Source organism: Puma concolor, chromosome B3, assembly GCF_028749965.1.
Source record: "Puma concolor isolate L17-30 chromosome B3, mPumCon1.1.hap2, whole genome shotgun sequence".
In the NCBI taxonomy this organism is placed as follows: Eukaryota; Metazoa; Chordata; class Mammalia; order Carnivora; family Felidae; genus Puma; species Puma concolor.
In genome coordinates this window covers 147229728-147249462 of record NC_141672.1, presented here as the reverse complement: position 1 = coordinate 147249462, position 19735 = coordinate 147229728, and the positions used below count along the sequence as shown (strand labels likewise).

Here is a 19735-nt window from a genome sequence, read left to right as displayed (position 1 = left end):
TGATGAAGATGATGATGGTGAAGATGATGATGATGGTGGTGGTGATGGTGATGATGATGAAGGTGATGATGATGGTGGTGGTGATGGTGATGATGGCGATGATGGTGATCAAGATAGTGATGATGATGTCATGGCAGCACTGCCGAGAGTGGAATGCTCCAAAAGGTAAACTGTCAAGTGGTAACTTTGCCTGGAGGTTTTCAGCAAGCCGTGGAGAGAAGGTTGGAGAGTCGAGAGTGGCCACCTCAGGAACCCCTTTATTGACAGACTTTGGACTTCACTGACAATATTCTAGAGAACCACTGATGCCCTGGAATCAATAGGGTGTTTCTAGAAGTGGACGCTGTCAGCTATTTGCAGAGTGGGTTGGAAGGACAGATCCTGGCATCCAGGGGCCACGCTTGGGAGCTGCTAGAGGACTCAGAGCCTGATGCAGACGTTGCTGCCGTTTACTTGAGGAGGTGACCGGTATTTTCTAGGTGTCTGAAATGCAACTCAAAGAAGCTGTGGCCCAGGCTGTGGAGAATGTCAAGTTTGGAAAGGAGAGGCATCAGTGGAGCCTGGAAGGTAAGAGAAACAGTGAACTTTGACTTGAACATCTTTGCCTTCTTAGACAGCTCAGGGTTGAGCCATTGACTTACCTTCTACCTCAGCGATGTGACTGTCATATCACCGATGAGCCCGCAACGTGGACAAAGGCTGAAAGCTAGCAGCCTACCGGCTGAGCTCGGCTCACGTGTTTGCTCTGTTGGGGAGGCACATGATGTTCGAAGCATCTGAATTTGTATGTTTCTTCACTGGGCCGGCACTCCTCTGGCCTCTGTTGTTCCCACCATCCCCTGTCATCTTATATCAGGTTGTCATTGGCAGTTGCCCCTATACACAGTTGAGTTTTCAATCACAAGTTCATAATAATAGACTCTTTAGAAAAAATATCTAATAATATAATATCAAACCTTTCTTCAGGCCTTGTCATGTCAGACACTGGAACTAATTCATGCATTATTTTACTGGATCTTTACATATAGTTTTTATGCACGTTTCTAAGGAAAAAGCGGGCCGCTGAGAGGCTCTCTTACCCAAAATCACATTGTGTGGTGCCCAGAGCATCTGGACGGGAACCAGGTCGACTGACTTCAGTCCCTGGGTGCTAGCGGCCTCTGTGCTCGGCTGAGGGGCATCGGCCAAGCCATCGTGGAGTGTGTGATAGAACAACATGCAAATATTGACAAGGAGGCCACACAGGCTGAAAGCGTTCAGAGAAAAGGTTCTACCCTCTCCACCCACTCAACATTTATGCTCGGGAAAATATCACTGAGAAACTCACACATATTTGGACGGTGGTTCTCTCCAGCGGATCAGACAGCAGGTGGATCTTCACATTCATTTCTTTCTTTTTGGGGCCGAGTTCCTTCTAATGAGGCTGCATTATTTTATGACCAGGAAAAAGCAAAAGAAATCTTGTTCTTCATCGAGGACTCAAACCGTGAGCTTGGCTGACTTTGGTTTTCTCCTAAGGTCTAGGATTCTCTTCCACGGGGCTCTCCTCGCTCTCCTGGCCTTCCGGAATGAGCTGGAATCTGAGCAAGAGGCTGGGTCTCAGTCTGCTCCCACTCCTTTGAGCTCTTGATTGTAGAAAAGAAACACACGGGGGGCGGTTTGCCGCTACAGAAAAGGGCCTCTCAGGATTGTGTGGACGGACACGGTGCTGAGAATGGGTGTGTGTGCGGGGATGACCCAGGAAGAAAGGCTGGATGGGAGGGAAGAGAAAGCGTACTATGGCTAAGAAAGTGTGGTCCTGAAGCTGTCGATTCGTCCTCAGCCGGAGGAAATGGTAGCTTCTTGCTACAAGGCTCAACACACACTGGCCGGTGTCCTCTCTCTCTTCGATGCTGAGCCCCCCAAACAAGCTCGGTGACCCTATAACTATTCTCCCCATTTTACAGGTGAAAAGATGGACTTTTGCTGGTTGGGTTTCCCAGGAGGCCAGCTTGGCATGCAGGGTGCTATCTCGGAGGGGTCCAAGGGGTCGGAGCCCGTGGAGGGGAGGGGAGGAGAGAAGAGGGCTGGGCAGAGGGAGGAGGTGAGCTGAGATGCCAGCTTCAGCCCTGGAACTGTGGAGCCAAAAGACACGTTAGAATTGTCTGGTTTGGTGGCAGGTGCTCCCGCCCACCCCCCCTTTACAGCCCATCTCCGTCGGTCATCGGACGCGAGGTCGCCTTGGGGAGACAGCTCCTGTAGGCAGTCCCTAGAGGGGCGGACAGTGGCAGGCATCTGCCACCAGCCCTTCCACAGGTGGGACAGCAAGCCCTTCTTTGACGGGCAAGTTGGGGACACGCCTCCGTGCCCATCACACGGAGACTCAGGTTGAGTGATTTTCCCAAGCTGGAGTCATACAGCTTTTCTGGGACAAACCCGAGACGGCCGGGCTCCAAATCCCCAGTGACCTCAGGTGGGAAGCAGACAGCCCGGGGTGCAGCGTGCAGCCGGGGGCGGTCGGGAGCGCGGCCAAGGGTGCGTTTGCCTCCCGAGCCCAGCTGTGGGGGTTCCTCGTGCTTCCCCTGCAGGTGTCCCGAGGCTGGAGGGCAGCTGGCATGGGCGGCCGACCTTGGAGAAGGAGAGAGAGAGGAACTCAGCAGCCCCTAACCGCAGGGCTCAGAAGGTCATGATCCGTTCCAGCAGCGACAGCAGCTACGTGTCCGGGTCCCCTGGGGGAAGCCCCGTCAGCGGCAGCGAGCAGCAGCCTTCCGACCCGGAAGTCCACACGCCCAGCCCGAGCCTGTCCCCAGTGCAGGAGCCGGGGACGCTTCCCGTGGCTCCGTCCCGGCCGCCCCGGGAGAGCCCGCCCCGCCCTGGGTTCCCGCACAGCCACCCACCGCTGAGACTGAAGAAATCCTTCGAGATTTTGGTGAGAAAACCCACGACCTCCAAGCCCAAGCCTCCGCCCAGAAAATACTTTAAAAGTGACAGCGACCCTCAGAAGAGTCTGGAAGAGAGAGAGAACTCCCCATGCCCTTCTGGGCCCACTTTGCCGGCGTGTGGCCAGGTGAGACAGGGGCCGGACGGGTCGAATGTTCTCTCGAGCGCCAGAGCTGGGAGGAGCGGTTGGTTTTTCGGTTGTTGTTGGTTGTTTCAATTTCGCTTTTTTGCACGGTGGTTCCCGAGCGAGCACCAAGCAGCAGTGGTGGCCCCGGGGAGGGAAGGTTTCTCCTGCTCCGTCAGAGAGAAGGGGCTCAGCTCAAGCCTAGGGCTGCCTGTGCAAGGACTCCAGGCTTGCCAGGCCCAGAACTGAAGCCCCGTTCCTGCTGCTGGCCTCGGGGCTCCCTTCCAAAATATACTGGAATTTACGATGGAGTGCAGCAGCACCCCCAGAAGGCCGTTTCGTGCCGGGCGGGCAGGGGGTGTTTCGCACACGCTTCTTCAGGCGTGGTGCTTTTGCTGGGAGATTGGCCTACCGTGAGGCTCAAAGTCACCAAGAGCTAGGTGGCGTCTGTCATTAGCAAGTTGACCCATGGGATGTCGAGAAACTGTTTCGGGCTTCTTTCCCAATCAGCTCTGCCCACCCACTTCCTTGTAGGTGCGGCTTGGGGGGGATCCCAAGCTCTCGGAGCCTCCGTTTCCTTAGCTGTTCGCTGGGGCTGTATAGTGGCTCCCGGCGAGGGCTGTGGTGCCCATTAAACGGAGCCACCTAGCAAACCTCAGGTGCACGAGCGTCATCGCTGTGATTGTCCCTCCATCACATCTGTTCAGGACCTCAGTTTCCTTCCTCTGCCCCTCGCCGCCCCGTAGGGGAAGGCGGACCGACGGCCGGGAGCACCGTCGAGCACCGGGAGACCAATTCTCTCCTATCTAATGAGCTCAAACCATCACTGAAATCCCTGCCCCCGTCTCCCCTGTAAGCCCACGCTTTTCTCCTCCCTTGAACACTGCGGGTGCCTCGCCCCAGTTCAGCCTTACCCCACCCGGAGGGGAGGGTCCCAACCACGAAAAGAGTGGACCGAGCGCAAGCTCCCACCGCCAGTGGGTCGACCCCCAGCTACGCTGCCTGTCACATCCCCGCCTTGGCCGGGCAGGTGGGCGTGGGGCCCTGGGACACTCCTCCGCCCGTCTGTGACTGGGGCTGATGACAGACTCCGGGAACGGAAGGCCCCCCCCCACCCCGGAGCGGTGGGGTGGGCAGGTGGGGGAGGAAGGTTCTGAGAGGGAGGGTGACAGGGACGGAAGGAGGAAGCACGGTCCCGCGGAGAGCTGCAGGATGTGGCTGCCCTAGCCACACCTGGTGGGCTTGTTCAGGTGGGTCCGGTCCCCCCCCGCCCCGCCCCCCGTAGGCAAATGTCGCATTTCCCTGTGGGTCCAGAAGGGCGGATGAGGGACAGACAGGCTGAGGAGCCAGGCTCTTTGCTTTGTTCCTGGGGAAAGGGGGGGGGGGTGGCTTTGCCAGGACAGGGGCAGGGCGCAGAGAAATGGCAAAACCAGGACGCAAAGCTGGATGTCACTCTTCAAGTTCCCTCGACGGTTTCTGGGGGCTTCTCACTGGATGTGTCCCTCCGTGGCCCCAGTGTACAATATCTGTCTGTCCTTTTCTCCCCCCCGCCCCCCTGCAGTCCTTCCTCCCCAGGACGACCCCCAAACCTCACCCGTCCTGTAACTCACGGGGACTTAACTTCCACAACCAAAATGACCTCGGGGAGACCAATTCTCTCCTATCTAATGAGCTCAAACCATCACTGAAATCCCCGCCCCCCCATCTCCCCTGTAAGCCCACACTTTTCTCCTCCCTTCCCCTCTCTCTCCCTCGCCTGCCGAGCACTGTGCTAGGGAAGACCCCTTGGAGGAAAACGTGAGTAAAACTGAACTGAATTCAGGGGCCATTTGAGAAAAAATAAATAGGGGCGCCTGGGTGGCTCAGTCGGTTAAGTGTCCGACTTCAGCTCAGGTCATGATCTCGCGGTCCGTGAGTTCGAGCCCCGCGTCGGGCTCTGGGCTGATGGCTCGGAGCCTGGAGCCTGTTTCCGATTCTGTGTCTCCCTCTCTCTCTGCCCCTCCCCCGTTCATGTTCTGTCTCTCTCTGTCTCAAAAATAAATAAACGTTAAAAAAAAATAAAAAATAAATAAAAAATAAATAAAAAAGCACCTCCCTCACAGAAGGGACAATGAAAACAACAGATGAGGTCTGTGTCTGCTCTGAGTACTGGGCTCGGTACCTGAGTGTCAGCCTGTAACACTGTCAGCAGCTCGTGGACGGGGACAAGTGTCACCTTGAGGAGCCCCCAGAGGAGCAAAGCTAAGTTCTAGCCACCTGCCTAGTACGTAAAGCTTTGAACGCCATGGCCAAGCCTTGCTCCTTCAAAGGTCTAGTTCAAGGAGCACACTGACTCCGGGGTTGGTTGGTCTCTCCCCGAGCTCCGTTCTCCAGCCGGGACCTTGGGCGGGGGCGATGCTTTGCGAACACACTTCTCACTCTGGTAGCCCTCACGTTCTCGAAGACCATTCATTGCCAACGTAGGTGTTAATCTCGGGCCCCAGACGTTTGCCGTTTCTGTTTTAGTCCCAAGCGATGCGTTTGTTTCCCCTTCCGTCCTTCGTCCCGGGAGGAAGCCTGTGGCCTTGTCCAATAGCCAGCTGGCCATCCGCCTGACTCGGGACCGAAAGGACACAGAGGCGGCCACGGCATCACCCTGGTGACCCCTCTCTTGTCCTTCTTCTTGTCGCGGCTGGCATCTTGCTGTTGCTCTCCCCGCGGGTGTCCAGCTCTCTGGAGCGCTCTTGTTCTGCTTCTCTGCCTGGAAAATTCTCACTCTTTGTTCGAGAACCAGACAGAAAGCAGTTCTCTGGGAAGCCTCCTTCAACTCTCTGCTTCCTCTGGGCCCGAGGAGCATCTCGTTGGTGCCGCGCGGACAGGCAAACTCCGGGCAGGTGGTAGACGGGCGCGTGGGGCCCCGTCCGCCTCGTCCCGAGGCTGTTTCATGAGGGAGCCTGGGACCGCGTTGGGCTCAGTGGGGACAACACGTCTGCCTGGGCGGACGCGGGGCCAGGGCAGGTGCTGCAGGGGCAGGCGATGGCTCGGGTCCCCAGGCTCCGCCGTCCTCCCAACGTGCCTACGAAACATCACTGCGCTAATGGTGCAGAAGGCGATTGACTCCCGTTTTGTCCTAAGACTGGCAGCCCCCCACGCCCTCCCCTCCCGGGGCCATGGCCCAGCTGGCTGCAGAGGCAAATGCGGCGGGGCCAGGTTCCTTCCACACCCCTGCTTCTTGTCCCTGTCCCGGGGGCCGGGGGACTTCACGGTCCGTAAGGAGGGGTGTGGCCTGGAGGTGGGCCTCCGACGCCATGGGCGGCCCAGGGCGCCGGGGAGCCTGTGGTGGGAGCACCTCGGGGGGCTCTCCAGCCCGGGTGCACCTTGCATTCTGATGGCCGGAGGCCACCGTCTCCACGTGGCCTCACTTCCTGTTTACGCTACAGGAAACCAGCGGGCTGCCGCCAGCGCCTCGGCCGCCAGGGCAGGAAGACACGGCGGGGAGAGCCCCCCGCGCCCTCGCCTGCTGCCCGGGGCCCGCGGCGGGCCCGTCCTCGGAGGCCGAGCCGGGGAGGAGAGGAGCCAGCCCAGGTAGGCTTTCGTTTCGGTCTTCTGGAAGGAAGGACCTCTCGGGTAAAGGTCCGGGGAATGAGGTAAGATTGTGGGTTTGGCCTGAGGTTGGAGGTTCTGACCCCAGGGACAGGAGGTTCTGACCCTGGGGATGTAGGGTTCTGACCCCGGGGATGTAGGGTTCTGACCCTGGGGAGGGGGGGTTTTGACCCCGGGGATGTAGGGTTCTGACCCCGGGGAGGGGTGGTTCTGACCCTGGGAAGGGAGGGTTCTGATCCTGGGGATGTAGGGTTCTGATCCCAGGGAGGGAGGGTTCTGACCCTGGCGAGGGGCTTCCGACCCCAAGGATGAGGGTTCTGACCCTGGGGATGTAGGGTTCTGACCCCAAGGGTAGGGGTTCTGACCCCGGGGAAGGGTGGTTTTGACCCTGGGAGGGGGAGTTCTGACCCCGGAAACGTAGGGTTCTGACCCTAAGCATGGACACAGCAGCTGCACTCAGGCTGATGAGCAGGCAGGAGCCCTGGGGCGCCCGGGCGGCAGGACAGGGCGTCACTGCCGGGCTGGGGAGCTCGTGGTCAGGCTGACGATGCAGTGGGCAGTCAGCTGGGGGACAGAGGGTGACCGGCTGTCACACACAGCATCCAGCCCATCCGGCTGAGGGCAGCTTGGCTTGTGCTGGCGGGCGCCGTGCCCGTGGGGGTGGCTGTGCTCGCGTGGCAGCCCTGCCATTGCTGAGACGTGGGCTTCGTGTGTGGTGGCAGCCTATGGCCTGCTAGAATGGGCACAGGACCTGGGGTCAGGAAGACCCCGTGGACACCCGGCTCTGCCCCTCTGGACAGCCCTCTTTGCCTTTCTGAGCTGCAACCACTCATCAGCAAGACGTGCATTGCACGCTGGCTTCGTGCGGCTCAGTGCCAGGTGCTGGACGGAGGGAGGGGCGGGGGGACAGAGAGAGGGGGCTGACCGGCTCCTGCCACCAAGGAGCCCCCGGTAGTGGCAGAGAAACAAATCTGTAGGCTACAAGCCACACAGATGGCTTCCCTGTCTGAGAAGCGCTATGTGAAAAGTACACGAATGGGCTCCTGGAGGGTCGGGGGGCGTTATGGGTGGAAACGTCTGGCCCGTCTTGCCCGGAGCAGGTGCCCCACGGCTGCCGGCTCCTCCCGCACTCCGCCTTCCCTTAGTCACCCTGATAGAGGAACACGGTAGGGAACGCCTCGGTGCTCTGCCTACAAGAGAGCCTCACCCCAGCGTGCAAAGGGCTTGCAGGCGGACACTCTGACCACGGAGCCTCTGACAGCCCTTTGCAGCAGAACGACTTTCAAATGCAGAACCAGAACCGGGTGGGGAGGGCCGGACCCCCTCGGCAGAGCCCTGGAGTCGGCAGTAACCACGCACGTCTTCCCGACTGTGCGGGGCGCCTCTGGTATCTTTGGGGCTCAACTAATGCTCCCACGGTCTGTTTTCGTTGAAGCCGGGCACTGGGACGAGGGGAGAGCAAGGGTCAGTCCTCCTCACCCTGGGCCATGTCACCCCTCACCCCCCCCTCCCCAGAGCGCAAATCCAGAGTCACAGCCTCTTAACCAGGGAAAGGGCGGGCCTGGGGGCCACGGAAGGGTCACCCGTCCACTTGGCCTTGTTGCTGTGTGGAGCTCGGAGGCCGGCCTCCCTCTGTCCCTGGGTGAGAGAGCGTCCCCAGCCTTCCAGAAGGGATGCGCAAATATGTAAGACGCTGACCGGCGAGGGGGGCGGAGAACCAAGGTGGCCGGGTGCGCCCCCTCTGAAGGCCTGTCCTCGCTGCTTCTTAACGAGGCGGGCGGTCCAAACCGGATACGGCCACCAATCCGTGAGCTGGGGCTGAAAAGCTGGGAAGGTAGGGAAATTGCTTTGGCTTTTCCATTTGTGACGGCTTGCTGGAGGGCTGCTTGGAGCCACAGAAAGGGCACAAGGAACCAGCGGTTGGGGTCTCGCCCTGGCTGGGCCAGCAGGCGGTCCCTTACCCTCCTGAATGCTGGGTTCCTCAGTTGTGAGATGCCAGACAGAGGCCCAGAGGCGCCCTGCAAATGCGTCCGGTCCTGAAATGCTGAGAAGCTAACTCTGGTTCTGAAGGGGTTGCTAGGGGGGGCTTACCCCCCAGGGCCCAGCGTGGGTACTCACCCTGACCCCCACCCCCCAAGACCTCCTTGGCGTCTCGCTCTGAGACTAGAACTCAGGGGCAATGTTTCCGCGCTGCAGGGGTCCCAACGTCCCCGGTGAAACACCCGCTCCTGAAGAGGCAGGCCCGGATGGACTATAGCCTCGACATCGCGGCCGAAGAGCCCTGGGTGAGAATTTCCGACTGCATCAAGAACCTGTTCAGCCCCATCATGAGTGACGGCCACGGCCACAGGCCGCTGCAGCCCGGTGCCAGTCTGGGCGAAGAAGACAGGGTGCAGGGCCGCCCGGACGGGACCCCGCCGGAGCCGGGCGCCACCGGTGCTGCCCCCAAGGTCTGCAAGTCGGTGGACAGCGGCACCGTGAAGAAGGGTCCTCCCGTGGCCCCCAAGCCGGCCTGGTTCCGCCACAGCTTGAAAAGTCTGAGGACGCGTGCTGCAGACCCGAGGCGGCCGCCCGACCCGGCCTCCCCCGCCCAGCCGGCACCTGCTTCCAGGGAGCGCCCCCCAGGGCCGCCCACGCGGGCCTTCTCCTCCATCAGGCAGAGAATCAGCTCTTTTGAGACCTTCGGCTCCTGTCAGCTGCCCAGCAGAGGAGCCCAGAGAGCGAGCCTCGAGGCCTCCGTCGGGGAGGCAGCACGGCCCCTGGGGGAGCGAGAGGGAGGTCGGCTTTCTGGCCTCTCGGGGCAAGGGGCCGCCCCCACCTCTGAGCAGCAGCAGCAGCCAGAGCGAGAGCAGGTGCCGCAGGGCCCCCCCACCCACCCCGAGCCCGGGGACCCGGGCGCGTCGGGGTCCCCTCTCCCGGGACGGCAGTCCAGCCAGAAAGCCCCCCTCCCTGACCCCGACCCTCTCCTGAGGCTGCTGTCGACACACGCAGAGGAACCTCGAGGCCCGGTGGTCAAGGTGCCCGGCCAGCGGGCACGAAGCTTCCCGCTGTCCAGGACCCAGTCCTGCGAGGTGAAGCCGCCGGGCGAGAAGACCAGTCAGCTCTACTCCATCAGTAGCCGGGTGTCGTCGGCTGTCATGAAGTCCTTGCTGTGCCTCCCGTCCTCTGTCTCCTGGGGCCAGGCTGCCTGCACCCCCAAGGACGGGGGCTGTCCCGCGTTGCCGGCCAGCGACGCCCCGGCCGCGAGCAGTGCTGCAGAACCGCCTGCCTCGGACATGGGGTTCTCCCTCAAGTGAGTACGGCCGGTGCCTGCCCCTCCCGTCTTCTCTGCTTCCCCATCGTCCTTTCTCTCGCATCTGCGCGTGTCCTTGAAACTTGGTCTCGGGGGTACCGAAGGGCCGTCCTGCCTGCTCTTTTCTGTGCGTGTGCGTGAGCGTTACACGTTCCCTACGAAGGAGTCTCACGGCACCTGTTCCGGGGGGGATGGGGTCGGGGGAGGCGCCGGTGGCCCACGGAGGTTTGGAAAGCGAATGCTCCTGCTCGGGAAGGCCAGACTGGAGCCGGGAGGTGACGACCGCCCCCCTCCCCGCCCCGGAAGGAATCCAGGCCCACCCTGCACGGGGGTTCAGGCCCCCGGAACCGGGTGCCGGGGGGCCCGGCTCTGGCGCTGACTCCCTGGCCCCCTCAGTTCGCTCTTCAGTTGAGATTAGGAGGGGGTCTCCCCACGGTCCCGTCCCGGATCAGAACAAGTCTGCGTTTGCCCGGCTTTACTTCTTATTCTGATACCGCCCGGGAGTGCTTGGGACCCGCTGACCCTGACGTCTCGTGTGGCAGCCGCTGCAGACAGCCTGGGAAGGAGCAGGGGTGACCCTGGAAACACTGAGAGCAGGGTCTAGACGGCCAGACCGATGCACGGGTCGCTAGCCAGAGCGGGCAGCTGTGGAGGTACCCCGTAACGTTGAGGGTGCCCGGCCGGGAGCTCTCGCCGAGGCTCCCCGTTAGAATTTACTGCCGCGGGATGTCTCCCCCTGCTGGCGGTAAAGACCTGCCAGCCAGAGGGAGCCGTACTTTCCTGTCAGTGAAACCACAGTTTCCTGCAAAATATGAGGTGTAGCTGGAAAAACCCGGCTACACGTATCAAAACAAGTTCCGAAGAAAACGGAAGGCCAGGTGCTGGCTGCGTGGGCTCTGTCTGTGGTCGTTCGGTGCCGAGGGGGGTGACGCAGGTGCCGATGGGGGACGCGCAGGTGCTGGGGGCAGCTGTCACGGAGGGCGGGGAGTGTGTGTCTGGGCCCCGGGGCTGCCAGCGTTAGGGCGGATTGTCCAAAGCGTCCCCTACGCTCCGGGGGGAGGTGCCGAGGTTTGGAGACACCGACTCTGGAGTCAGAAGCACCACGGTCTGCGATTGTGAGTCCCAGATCTGGGCATTCCATAGCCATGTGACCGCAGACGAGGCGTCGACCCTCCGGGAGCCCCAGTTTCCTCACGGCTGTCGTGGAGGGGTCCCGGCATCTGCTCGGATTTCTTGCGCCAAATAATAGCATGCACATCAGTGCTCAGCCCCGTATCTGCCGCGGAGCGATCGTGCGCTAAATGTGAGCTCCCATCTATATTCTGATCTGTCCTGCGCGCTGTGTCTGTACGTAAGCCTTTCAGAGCTGAGAGAGTACACGGAGGGACTCGGAGAGCCCACGGAAGCCGACGGCCGGGACCACTGCTCCCCTCAGTCTGGCCAATCGGTTATCTCCCTGCTGAGCGCCGAGGAATTAAAGAAGCTCATCGAGGAAGTGAAGGTTCTGGATGAAGCGACTTTAAAGGTAGGCTTCCTTTGCAAGCGCCCGCAGGGACCAAGGCCGTACTCCGAGGCGCGGCCGGAGCGGGGTCGGAGCCCGTGGGGGCGGGACAGGGCCTCACTGGACCCCCGAGACTCGACCCGCCACTCGAACGGAGCCTGGTGGCTTCTAAAGTGCTTGCAATCATTGGCTCCTTGCATCTTTTGAGCACTTTATAAAGGAGCCAGGTGAGCTCAGCTCAAGGTCACAGAGGTTTTCTGCCCCCAAGTTCTGTGCCTCGTGCACATCCCACGGCCTGCCGGCCTGGCGTTCATGTCCAGGAGATGCTTCAGGGCACTGTGCTGTTGTAAGCCGCGGGAATTTCCGAGCTCTGACCCCGGAGACCTCCCCTGCCCACCGAGAGAGGGGGCTCCTTCCAGGGCTTGTGAGGCCCCGCCCCCAAAGTCACTCAAGTCATTGCGAAAGTGCCACTTCCCTTAGGCTTCTGAGCACAACCGCAAGATGTGTGGAGAGGAAGTGGCCGGGCAGAGCTGAGGTCCGCTCAGCTCAGGCGCTCAAGGGCTTGCCCCCTCCTGCGTTGCCCCAGATCTGCAAAGGCTTTCCGCACCAGAATCATCCAAGATTCTGCAACAATTAGGCAGGCATCATAGTCGGAATTCTCCAGGTCAAGGGTGTGACTTAGCCTGAGCCGCACAAGACGCCCTGGGCTACGATTCACCCATCACCCGTAGTACCCTGGCACCATGGTCCCCCGGGGCTTTATTCACATGAAATAGCTCAGGCAAAAGTGTGTAGAACACAGAGAGCTGTCTTGTGCAGGGTGTCACCGGGAGACCATTTGCTTTTCTGCCGGACGAGGGCCCCTTACAGGGCCAGTAGTAACCTGATACTTGGGTCAAAGTGGGGAGATGTGGGCCAGTGCTAGGGTGGAGGTGGGTGGTGAGATCCCTTCGTCCTCTGGGTCTTGGGGGCTCCAAACCCAAGGGTCACAGAGTCAGCTGCACGACAGGTGCCCCGGTGGTGCCAGAGCGAGTGAATTCTTCACGTGAGGTCGTTCCCTCACAGCTAGGGCCAACTCGTGGGCCAGGAGCCACGTGGAAGCGCAGGTGTATTTTAGTTGATCTGCGTGGGGATGTTATAAATCATCATAGTCTGAATGTTCTGAAACCTGAACTGATACCCGGTTGTCCGGCTTCTCTCTTTGCTTAAAGGGAACGGTAGCGTTGGGTCTACGCGGCCACGTAGCAGGTTCCTTTGGGTGGGGGGACGTGCTGCCTGGTCCTCGGCAGTTCCCGTCACCCCTAAATCTCTCACGTCTGCACAGTTTGCTCCTGTAAGCGGTCTGCCTGGCCCCCGGTATGCATTTCAGCTTGGGGCCTCGGGTCAAGACCAGAAGGAGCTTCTCTGATTCCAGACAGTGCAGGAGGATTGTTTTGGCTCCTGTGAGCCCACGTGCAGGCCGGAAGCATGTGTGTGCGTGGGCGTGGGCGTGCAGAGGCGCGCGTGTGTGCGTGGGCGCGCGTGTGTATGGGCTCTTGTGGGCGCGCGTGTGTGCGTGGGCTCTTGTGGGGGCGCACGTGTGTGTGCGCGCGGGTGTGTGCGTGGGCTCTTAGGGGCACACGTGTGTGCGTGGGCGCGCGCGTGTGTGTGCGTGGGTGCACGTGTGTATGGGCTCTTGTGGGTGCGCGTGTGTGCGTCAGCGTGCGTGGGCGTGTGCGCGCGTGTGCGTGGGCTCTTGTGTACGTGCATGTGTATGGGCTCTTGTGGGTGTGTGTGCGTGGGCTCTTGTGGGCGTGCGTGTGTGGGTGGGCTCTTGTGGGGGCGCACGTGTGTGTGGGCACGTGTGTGTGCGTGGGCTCTTGTGGGCGCGTGTGCGTGCAGGGGTGCGCGTGTGCATGGACTCTTGTGGGCGCGCGTGTGTGCGTGTGTGTATGGCTCTTGGAGGCGCCCGTGTGTGCGTGGGTGCGCGTGTGTATGGGTTCTTACGGGCGCGCGTGTGTGCGTCGGCGTGCGTGTGCGTGGGCTCTTGTGCGCGCGCATGTGTATGGGCTCTTGTGGGTGTGTGTGAGTGGGCTCTTGTGGGCGCGCGTGTGTGCGTGGGCGTGCGCGTGCGCGTGTGCTGCAGCCGGGAGTCCGCTGGGTTCCTTCCTGTGCTGCTCTACCCCCAGGAGGAGCAGGAAGAGAGAAGGAGCAAGCACTTCCTGCAGAACAGCCGTGACCCCTGGGGTTGCCAGTGTCCCAGGGGCCGGCCTCGCCCCACGCTGCAATGGTAGAGCTGCGTCACCCCACACGCTGGGTTTCCCCGACTTAGTGGCGCCCGGCCGGGTTGGAACAGGTGTGGGTGAGGGCGGGGCGGCCAGGGGAGGAGACGGAACTGCACCTGACATAACACGATTTTTCTCTTATAAGCTTCCTAGGACTCCGGAAAGCACAGTCCTCTCTGTCCACATGATGGAACAGGTTTGAGGAGGTGACATCACTTGGCACGTGGCCAAGCCCCATGGGGCTCGAGATCAAATCAGCCCGAGGTCCCACGCTCGTTAAACTGCTCAGGCTGGCGCGGTGGACGTTTTAAACGTACGTGTTTCCTTCCACAGCAGTTGGACAGCATCCACGTCACCGTGCTGCACAAAGAGGAAGGGGCCGGCCTTGGGTTCAGCCTGGCGGGAGGAGCGGATCTAGAAAACAAGGTGATCACGGTGAGTGGCCCGACGCTGGGGGGTGCGTGAGAGCCAGAGGCAGTGGCCCCCGGAGGGAGAACACGTGCCAGCTCACACGGGGGGCCGGAGGAGTGCCTGGCACCAGGCCACCGTGCGGGGTTCCGAAGGGGGGCTGTCAGGACCCACCCTTCCCAGGAAGCATAGTAACGATCGCCTGTGTGGCCCCATAGCCTACCTTCGTCTCGATCCTTAATTTAATGAAGAAGGGCTCCGTGTTCCCCAGGCAACGTGAACATGCCAAAAGGATTCGGAATCACCTTAAGAAAAATCACAGGGGTCTCGGCCCCACCAGGACTGCCGGATCGGAATCTCGCAAGGTTTAACGCCTGCATTGTTGCAGGTCCTGTCTGGAGGAGCGTTTCCCAAAAAACCCTCCAACCCCGCTAAATGTCACTGCATAGGACGCTTCAAAATGGTTCATTGCACGTTATGGGAATTTCAGGCCAACAACAACAGCAGAAATCCGAAGCAAATCTTATCCGACGTCTCTCGTGTGGGGCGAGTAGACCGGCAAGGTGCCAACTACTAAACGTCGAGACGAGAATGATTTATGACCCCGGGCCTTTTTGGAAGGCCGCACCGCCAGGGCTCGAGGTTGACGACCTGGCCGTGATACCTAGCCCAGGCCGCGAGGCATGGGGGGCCTCACCTGGATGGAAAGGCGCCTTGGGAAGAAGGCGCGTTCTGTCGAGGAGGCTGCTTCCCCAGTCGTGGTCACTTGGAGAGTTGGGGGTTGTCGGCTTGGACACCAGAGAGGCCGATGATGGTTGGCTGGGGCCTTTGGGCCATGCTGGAAAGGAGAAAGAGTGGTTCCTGGGCAAGATCCGCAGAGCACAGCCCCGGCTGCATCCCGAGGCTTCGGGTCTTGGGGGCTCGCCCCTGTTCGGGGAGAGCCAGAGACGGCAGCCGGTATCACCTGCGCCCCTTCCCGCCGACCTCGTTATTCTGGCTGCTCCATGGCCCCAAAGCCGAGCGCCCTCCTGCCCGACGGCCGTGTCGTCTCAGCGTGGTCTTTATGCGGACTCGCGTGCACTTCCTCATCCGGCTGGAAACGACCCCCCCAGCTCAGCATCAGCCAGCATTAAACACGGCACACCTCCCGGCAGGTGACTCAGCCGGTTCCTCCTGGTCGTCTTGGAGTCGCCCGGGTGTGAACGGTGACTTCCTTCTTGGCCAGCAGGCCCTCTACCGCACACGAAAGCACACAGGACCACCGAGGCCCGATTTCTGTCACTGAGCACCCAGCAGAGAACTGTGATCCCTGGTTGTGCAGTCCATTGTCTGTTGGAAGAGACGAGAGAGCCGGCCCGCGGGAATAGCACTGGGGATCTTTGTCTGCCGAGTCGCGACGTCTCCCCGCCCCGTGTGGCCGGCGAGCCTGAGACGCTGCGGCCACTCAAACCCCAGGAGGAAAGGGTGCACGCGGGCCAGGCGTGGACACTTCTGTACCTTTCCCGAGTCATTGAAAGAACTAACCCTGAGCACCGTCCACGGCCAAGGCCATGCTGGGCGCTCACTGGCTTGTCCCTTTTAACTGGATCAGCATTTCTGGGGTAGGAGCTCTGAGAATGTCCAGACCTCCCAGGTGAGCGTTTCTCCGAAAAGCGTATTCTGCGGAAGGTGGAGGCCCGAGGATTTCTGCCCGGAAGAAGAGGATTCTGTACCGAAACACTGTCGGGGGTCGCTGCATCCCGCTGCCGTTCTTACGGAGGTGTCAAGGTCTCCAGTACCTTCTTAAGCTGTGTAGATGTTTTTCAGAACTTTTGTTTTCTCCAGCATTCTTCACTTTGTCAGACCTTGGAAACCTTTTTTGTTTTTTCGGATACAATTCCTATGAACGTGGCACAGAATCGAGGCTTCAGGGAAACCAGTCGGGGCGATGCTGCAGGGAAGGAAAGGTGGAACTGGGATTGTGGTGATGTGGTCTAGAACGCTGTGTTAGGAAGGGTTCTGAGGACCAGGCTGGCCATCACTGAGTGATCTCTGCTCGGGGTGGCCGCCGAAGGAGGTCCTGAGCCGGCAGCCCTGGTTTGAGACATGTTTATTTTAATTTTCTTTCCCCTAAGCAGCCTCTAGGCCTTGACTGACCGGTTGGGACCTTCCTGCCAGAAGGGTCTGGATCTGACGCCAGGGACTTCTGGATCTTGACTTCCTGTGGCTTTTCAGGTGCACAGAGTGTTCCCCAACGGGCTGGCCTCCCAGGAAGGAACTATCCAGAAGGGCAACGAGGTTCTCTCCATCAACGGCAAGTCCCTCAAAGGGGCCACGCACAACGACGCCCTGGCCATCCTCCGCCAAGCTCGGGACCCCAGGCAAGCTGTGATTGTGACACGGAAGCCGGCTCTGGAGGCCGCGCCCGACCTGAACTCATCCACAGATTCTACAAACTCGGCTTCTGTGGCCAGCGACGTTTCTGGGGATTCCAGTAAGTGCCCCCCAGCCCGGGGGAGGAAGCCCCCTGGCCACGTGGGCTGCTCAGTGACGCGCGGCCCTAAGAACGCGTGGGCTGCTGGAGATGCGTCTGTGTCTACCCGTGCACGCGCGAGGGCGGCCGGCAGCCTTCGCGGGGCTGGCGTGACACCCAGGCGTGCGCGGCCTGGAGAGGAAGGCGTCCCTAACACGGTCCCCGTGCTTCCCCTGCAGCGGAGGCCACGGTGCACACGGTGACGCTGGAGAAGACGTCCGCGGGGCTGGGCTTCAGCCTGGAAGGCGGCAAGGGCTCCCTGCTCGGGGACAAGCCTCTCACCGTGAACAGGATTTTCAAAGGTGAGCTGTGCGTCTGGCTCTCGGGGGTTCCCTCCGGCTGCGAGTGGCGGGCCAGGCCCCCAAAGGCCTCTGAGCACCTTCTGGGCCGTGGCTGTTTCCAAGTCCACGCCCTCTAGGAGGCAGGCAGGCCATTTAGGGACTCGATTCTGCGGTTGCTGCCTGTTCTCCTTGGCTCGGGCGTCCCCTTACTACTTCTGTTTCCCTGGGTCCTCGCCAGTGACTGAGCCCTGGGCCTGGCTCAGCTGGGCAGGCCTGGGCCAAGGTGAGGCCCCGAAACCCGCAGTAATCGATGTGGTGGTTGTTTTTAATTTTTAAAAATTTATTTATTTTTGGGAGAGAGACAGAGACAGAGAGCGGGCAGGGGAGGGGCAGAGAGAGAGGGAGACACGGAATCCGAAGCAGGTTCCGGGCTCCGAGCTGTCAGCACAGAGCCCGACCCGGGGCTTGAACTCACGAACCGTGAGATCATGACCTGAGCCGAAGTCGGACGCTTCACCGACCGAGCCACCCAGGCGCCCCCAATGTGATGTTTTTAAAAAATTAAAATTAATTTTAATTTTTTAAAAATCCATAATGAGCAAAGCACCAAAGCTTAAAATGACACAGTCTTGACTTTCTACTTGCACACACTCGGCCTCCCTGGGCTCCCTTCAGTCCTGGTCCCGTCAGCTTCTGCCTTTATTAAAAATTTTGACATTTCATTCGTCACGGGCTTGAGGTGCACTAGAGCAGGGGTCGCTCGGGTTTCCCTGTGAAAAGCGTGAATGGCCCGCAGCTACCACAGAACCCCCTCCCCCACCCCCGGGTCTTCACCGCTTTTCTAGCTGGAGTCCCCACGTTGTGGGGCCCTGGGCAGGAGTCTGGAGACCCGGGTTCTAGTCCCAGCTCTGCCTCTCACCTGCTGAGTGACCACTGCCCCCCGGGGCCCGAGGCTCCTCGTCCGCACGGAGGTGTGGGGTATGTCTGGGCTTGTCGGACGGAGCCCCGCAGTGGTGGCTGGGCCCCGGGGTGCACCGAGGGTCACTGCGGGGGGGCTCCCCCAGGAACCCGTGTTTACTCCAACTCTGGGAAAGACCCTTTGGAGGTCGACTTGGGCTGAGCATGTGGCTCAAAGTCAAGAGACCTGGATCCTAGTGGGAGCCGTGCTTCCGAGGGAGACCACTCTCCACCCTCGTCCCGTCTGCGTCCGCGGGGCCGGGCCAGCCAGCTGCCGGGAGATGCGGACGCTGGGGCCAGAAAGTCTGGGCTCAAACCCAGACCCTGCTACCTAGCGGCTCTGACGCTCGGCTGGGCTGTGGAACTCTTGGTTTCCTTGCGTGCGCAACGGGGATACTGACACGCTCGTGGGGCGTCAGCGCAGAACCTGATGTGCACAACGGCCCGGCACATCTCAGCAACTTCTTATCATTGTCATTACTATTATCTTTTATTCAGTATTTCTGAATACCGTAGAATAGCGTTCCATATGAACGATAACACTCCTCCCGGACACAGCTTTGAGAGTGGGAGCCACATAGGATTACGTCCCTCTTCACACGGACACAGGGGTCTTCTCCAGGCCGTTCAGGGGCAGCGTGCCGGGGGGGGGGGGTTCACCGGCCCCCTCCCCACGCCACCCAATGCCTGGCGAGCTCGTCGGAAGGGAGAGACCACATGCGGACGGAGGTTGCCGGGCTGGTGTGCATCGAGGTTGGAGGGGATCGGCCCCCCAGAGGGCTCCGTAACTCATGGAAGTCTCCTCGGCCGGGCTCTGGGCTCGGAGCTGCCCGCGGCCGCCCTCCTCTGGGGATACAACGGGCTACGCCTTTCCCAAGGGCCACAGAGCAGGAGCCTGGCATGCCAACCTCAAAGCCACCAACTGATGAGCTGCCCCATTCCAGATCCAGCACGGAGCCCCTGAGGGATGGGCCCCCCTGTTCCCTTCTGAGCCGTCCTGGCTCCCCAGAGACCGAGGCTAGGAGGTAACCTTCCTTGTTCCCCTGTCACCCGAGCGACCTGTTATCTTTTTCTTCCTCTCAGGGGCAGTCTCGGAACAGAGTGAGACGATCCAGCCGGGAGATGAAATCTTACACTTGGCCGGCACTGCCGTGCAGGGGCTCACGCGGTTTGAAGCCTGGAACGTTATCAAGACGTTGCCTGACGGCCCCGTCACGATCGTCATCAGGAGGAGAAGCGTCCAGTCCTCGGGGACCGCAGCGGCTGGGGACCCCTAGGCAGGCCAGCGCCGACACCAAAGCCGGGGACAGACAGCTCCTCACAACTGCTAATTCTCAGGGTCACTGCTCACCCCTGCCTGGAGGGGGGAGGCAGCAGAGTCGCGCTTCCTGGTCGCTGCTGCCCCGGTCCAGACCTTCTGGGACACGCCCAGCCAGGGGAAGGGCCCGGTCACACCGGGGAGGCCGACACCGCCTACAGACTATGTCCAGAGAGCGTAACAGTAATGCTGTGGTGCTATAAATAAAACGGACACGTTACAGTTTGATATGAAACCCGTGTCCCGCTTTGCAGATTTCCCACGTCCTAGCACGGCAGAATGGCCGACTCCCCAAGTAGCATTCGCGTTTCTTGTGAGCCTGCCTCGAGGGCAAGCTGGGAGAGGACAGGCCATCCTGCCCTACTGGGCACGAGCCAGGGCAACTCAAAGGCTGGGGGCCACAGCCCCCCCAAGGGTCGTCGTCTCACACACCTGGCCGTTGGTGCTGGCTGGTGGCCGGGAACCGAGTGGGGGCCGTGAGCCCGGACGCTCACAGGCGGCCTCGCCCCGTGGCCCGGACTTCCTCGCAACATGGCAGCCGGGTGCCAGGGTGAGTGTCCCCGGAGAGTGAGAGGCA

At 60.8% G+C, this 19735-nt stretch overlaps 1 protein-coding gene across 7 annotated transcripts in view; it reads left to right on the top strand.

Moving 5' to 3' along the window:
* IL16 (interleukin 16) overlaps nt 1-19393 on the top strand; it is a 97262-nt gene extending 77869 nt beyond the window's left edge. For all 7 annotated transcript variants that reach the window (XM_086711729.1, XM_086711728.1, XM_086711732.1 and 4 more), the window contains 9 exons: nt 480-567; nt 2568-3046; nt 6463-6607; nt 8822-9917; nt 11274-11442; nt 14016-14117; nt 16305-16563; nt 16782-16904; nt 18924-19393. In XM_086711729.1, coding sequence (XP_086567855.1) covers nt 480-567; nt 2568-3046; nt 6463-6607; nt 8822-9917; nt 11274-11442; nt 14016-14117; nt 16305-16563; nt 16782-16904; nt 18924-19117 — 2655 coding nt within the window. In that variant the 3' untranslated portion in view covers nt 19118-19393. The remainder of the gene's footprint in view (nt 1-479; nt 568-2567; nt 3047-6462; nt 6608-8821; nt 9918-11273; nt 11443-14015; nt 14118-16304; nt 16564-16781; nt 16905-18923) is intronic.
* The last annotated feature ends 342 nt before the right edge of the window (nt 19394-19735 follow it).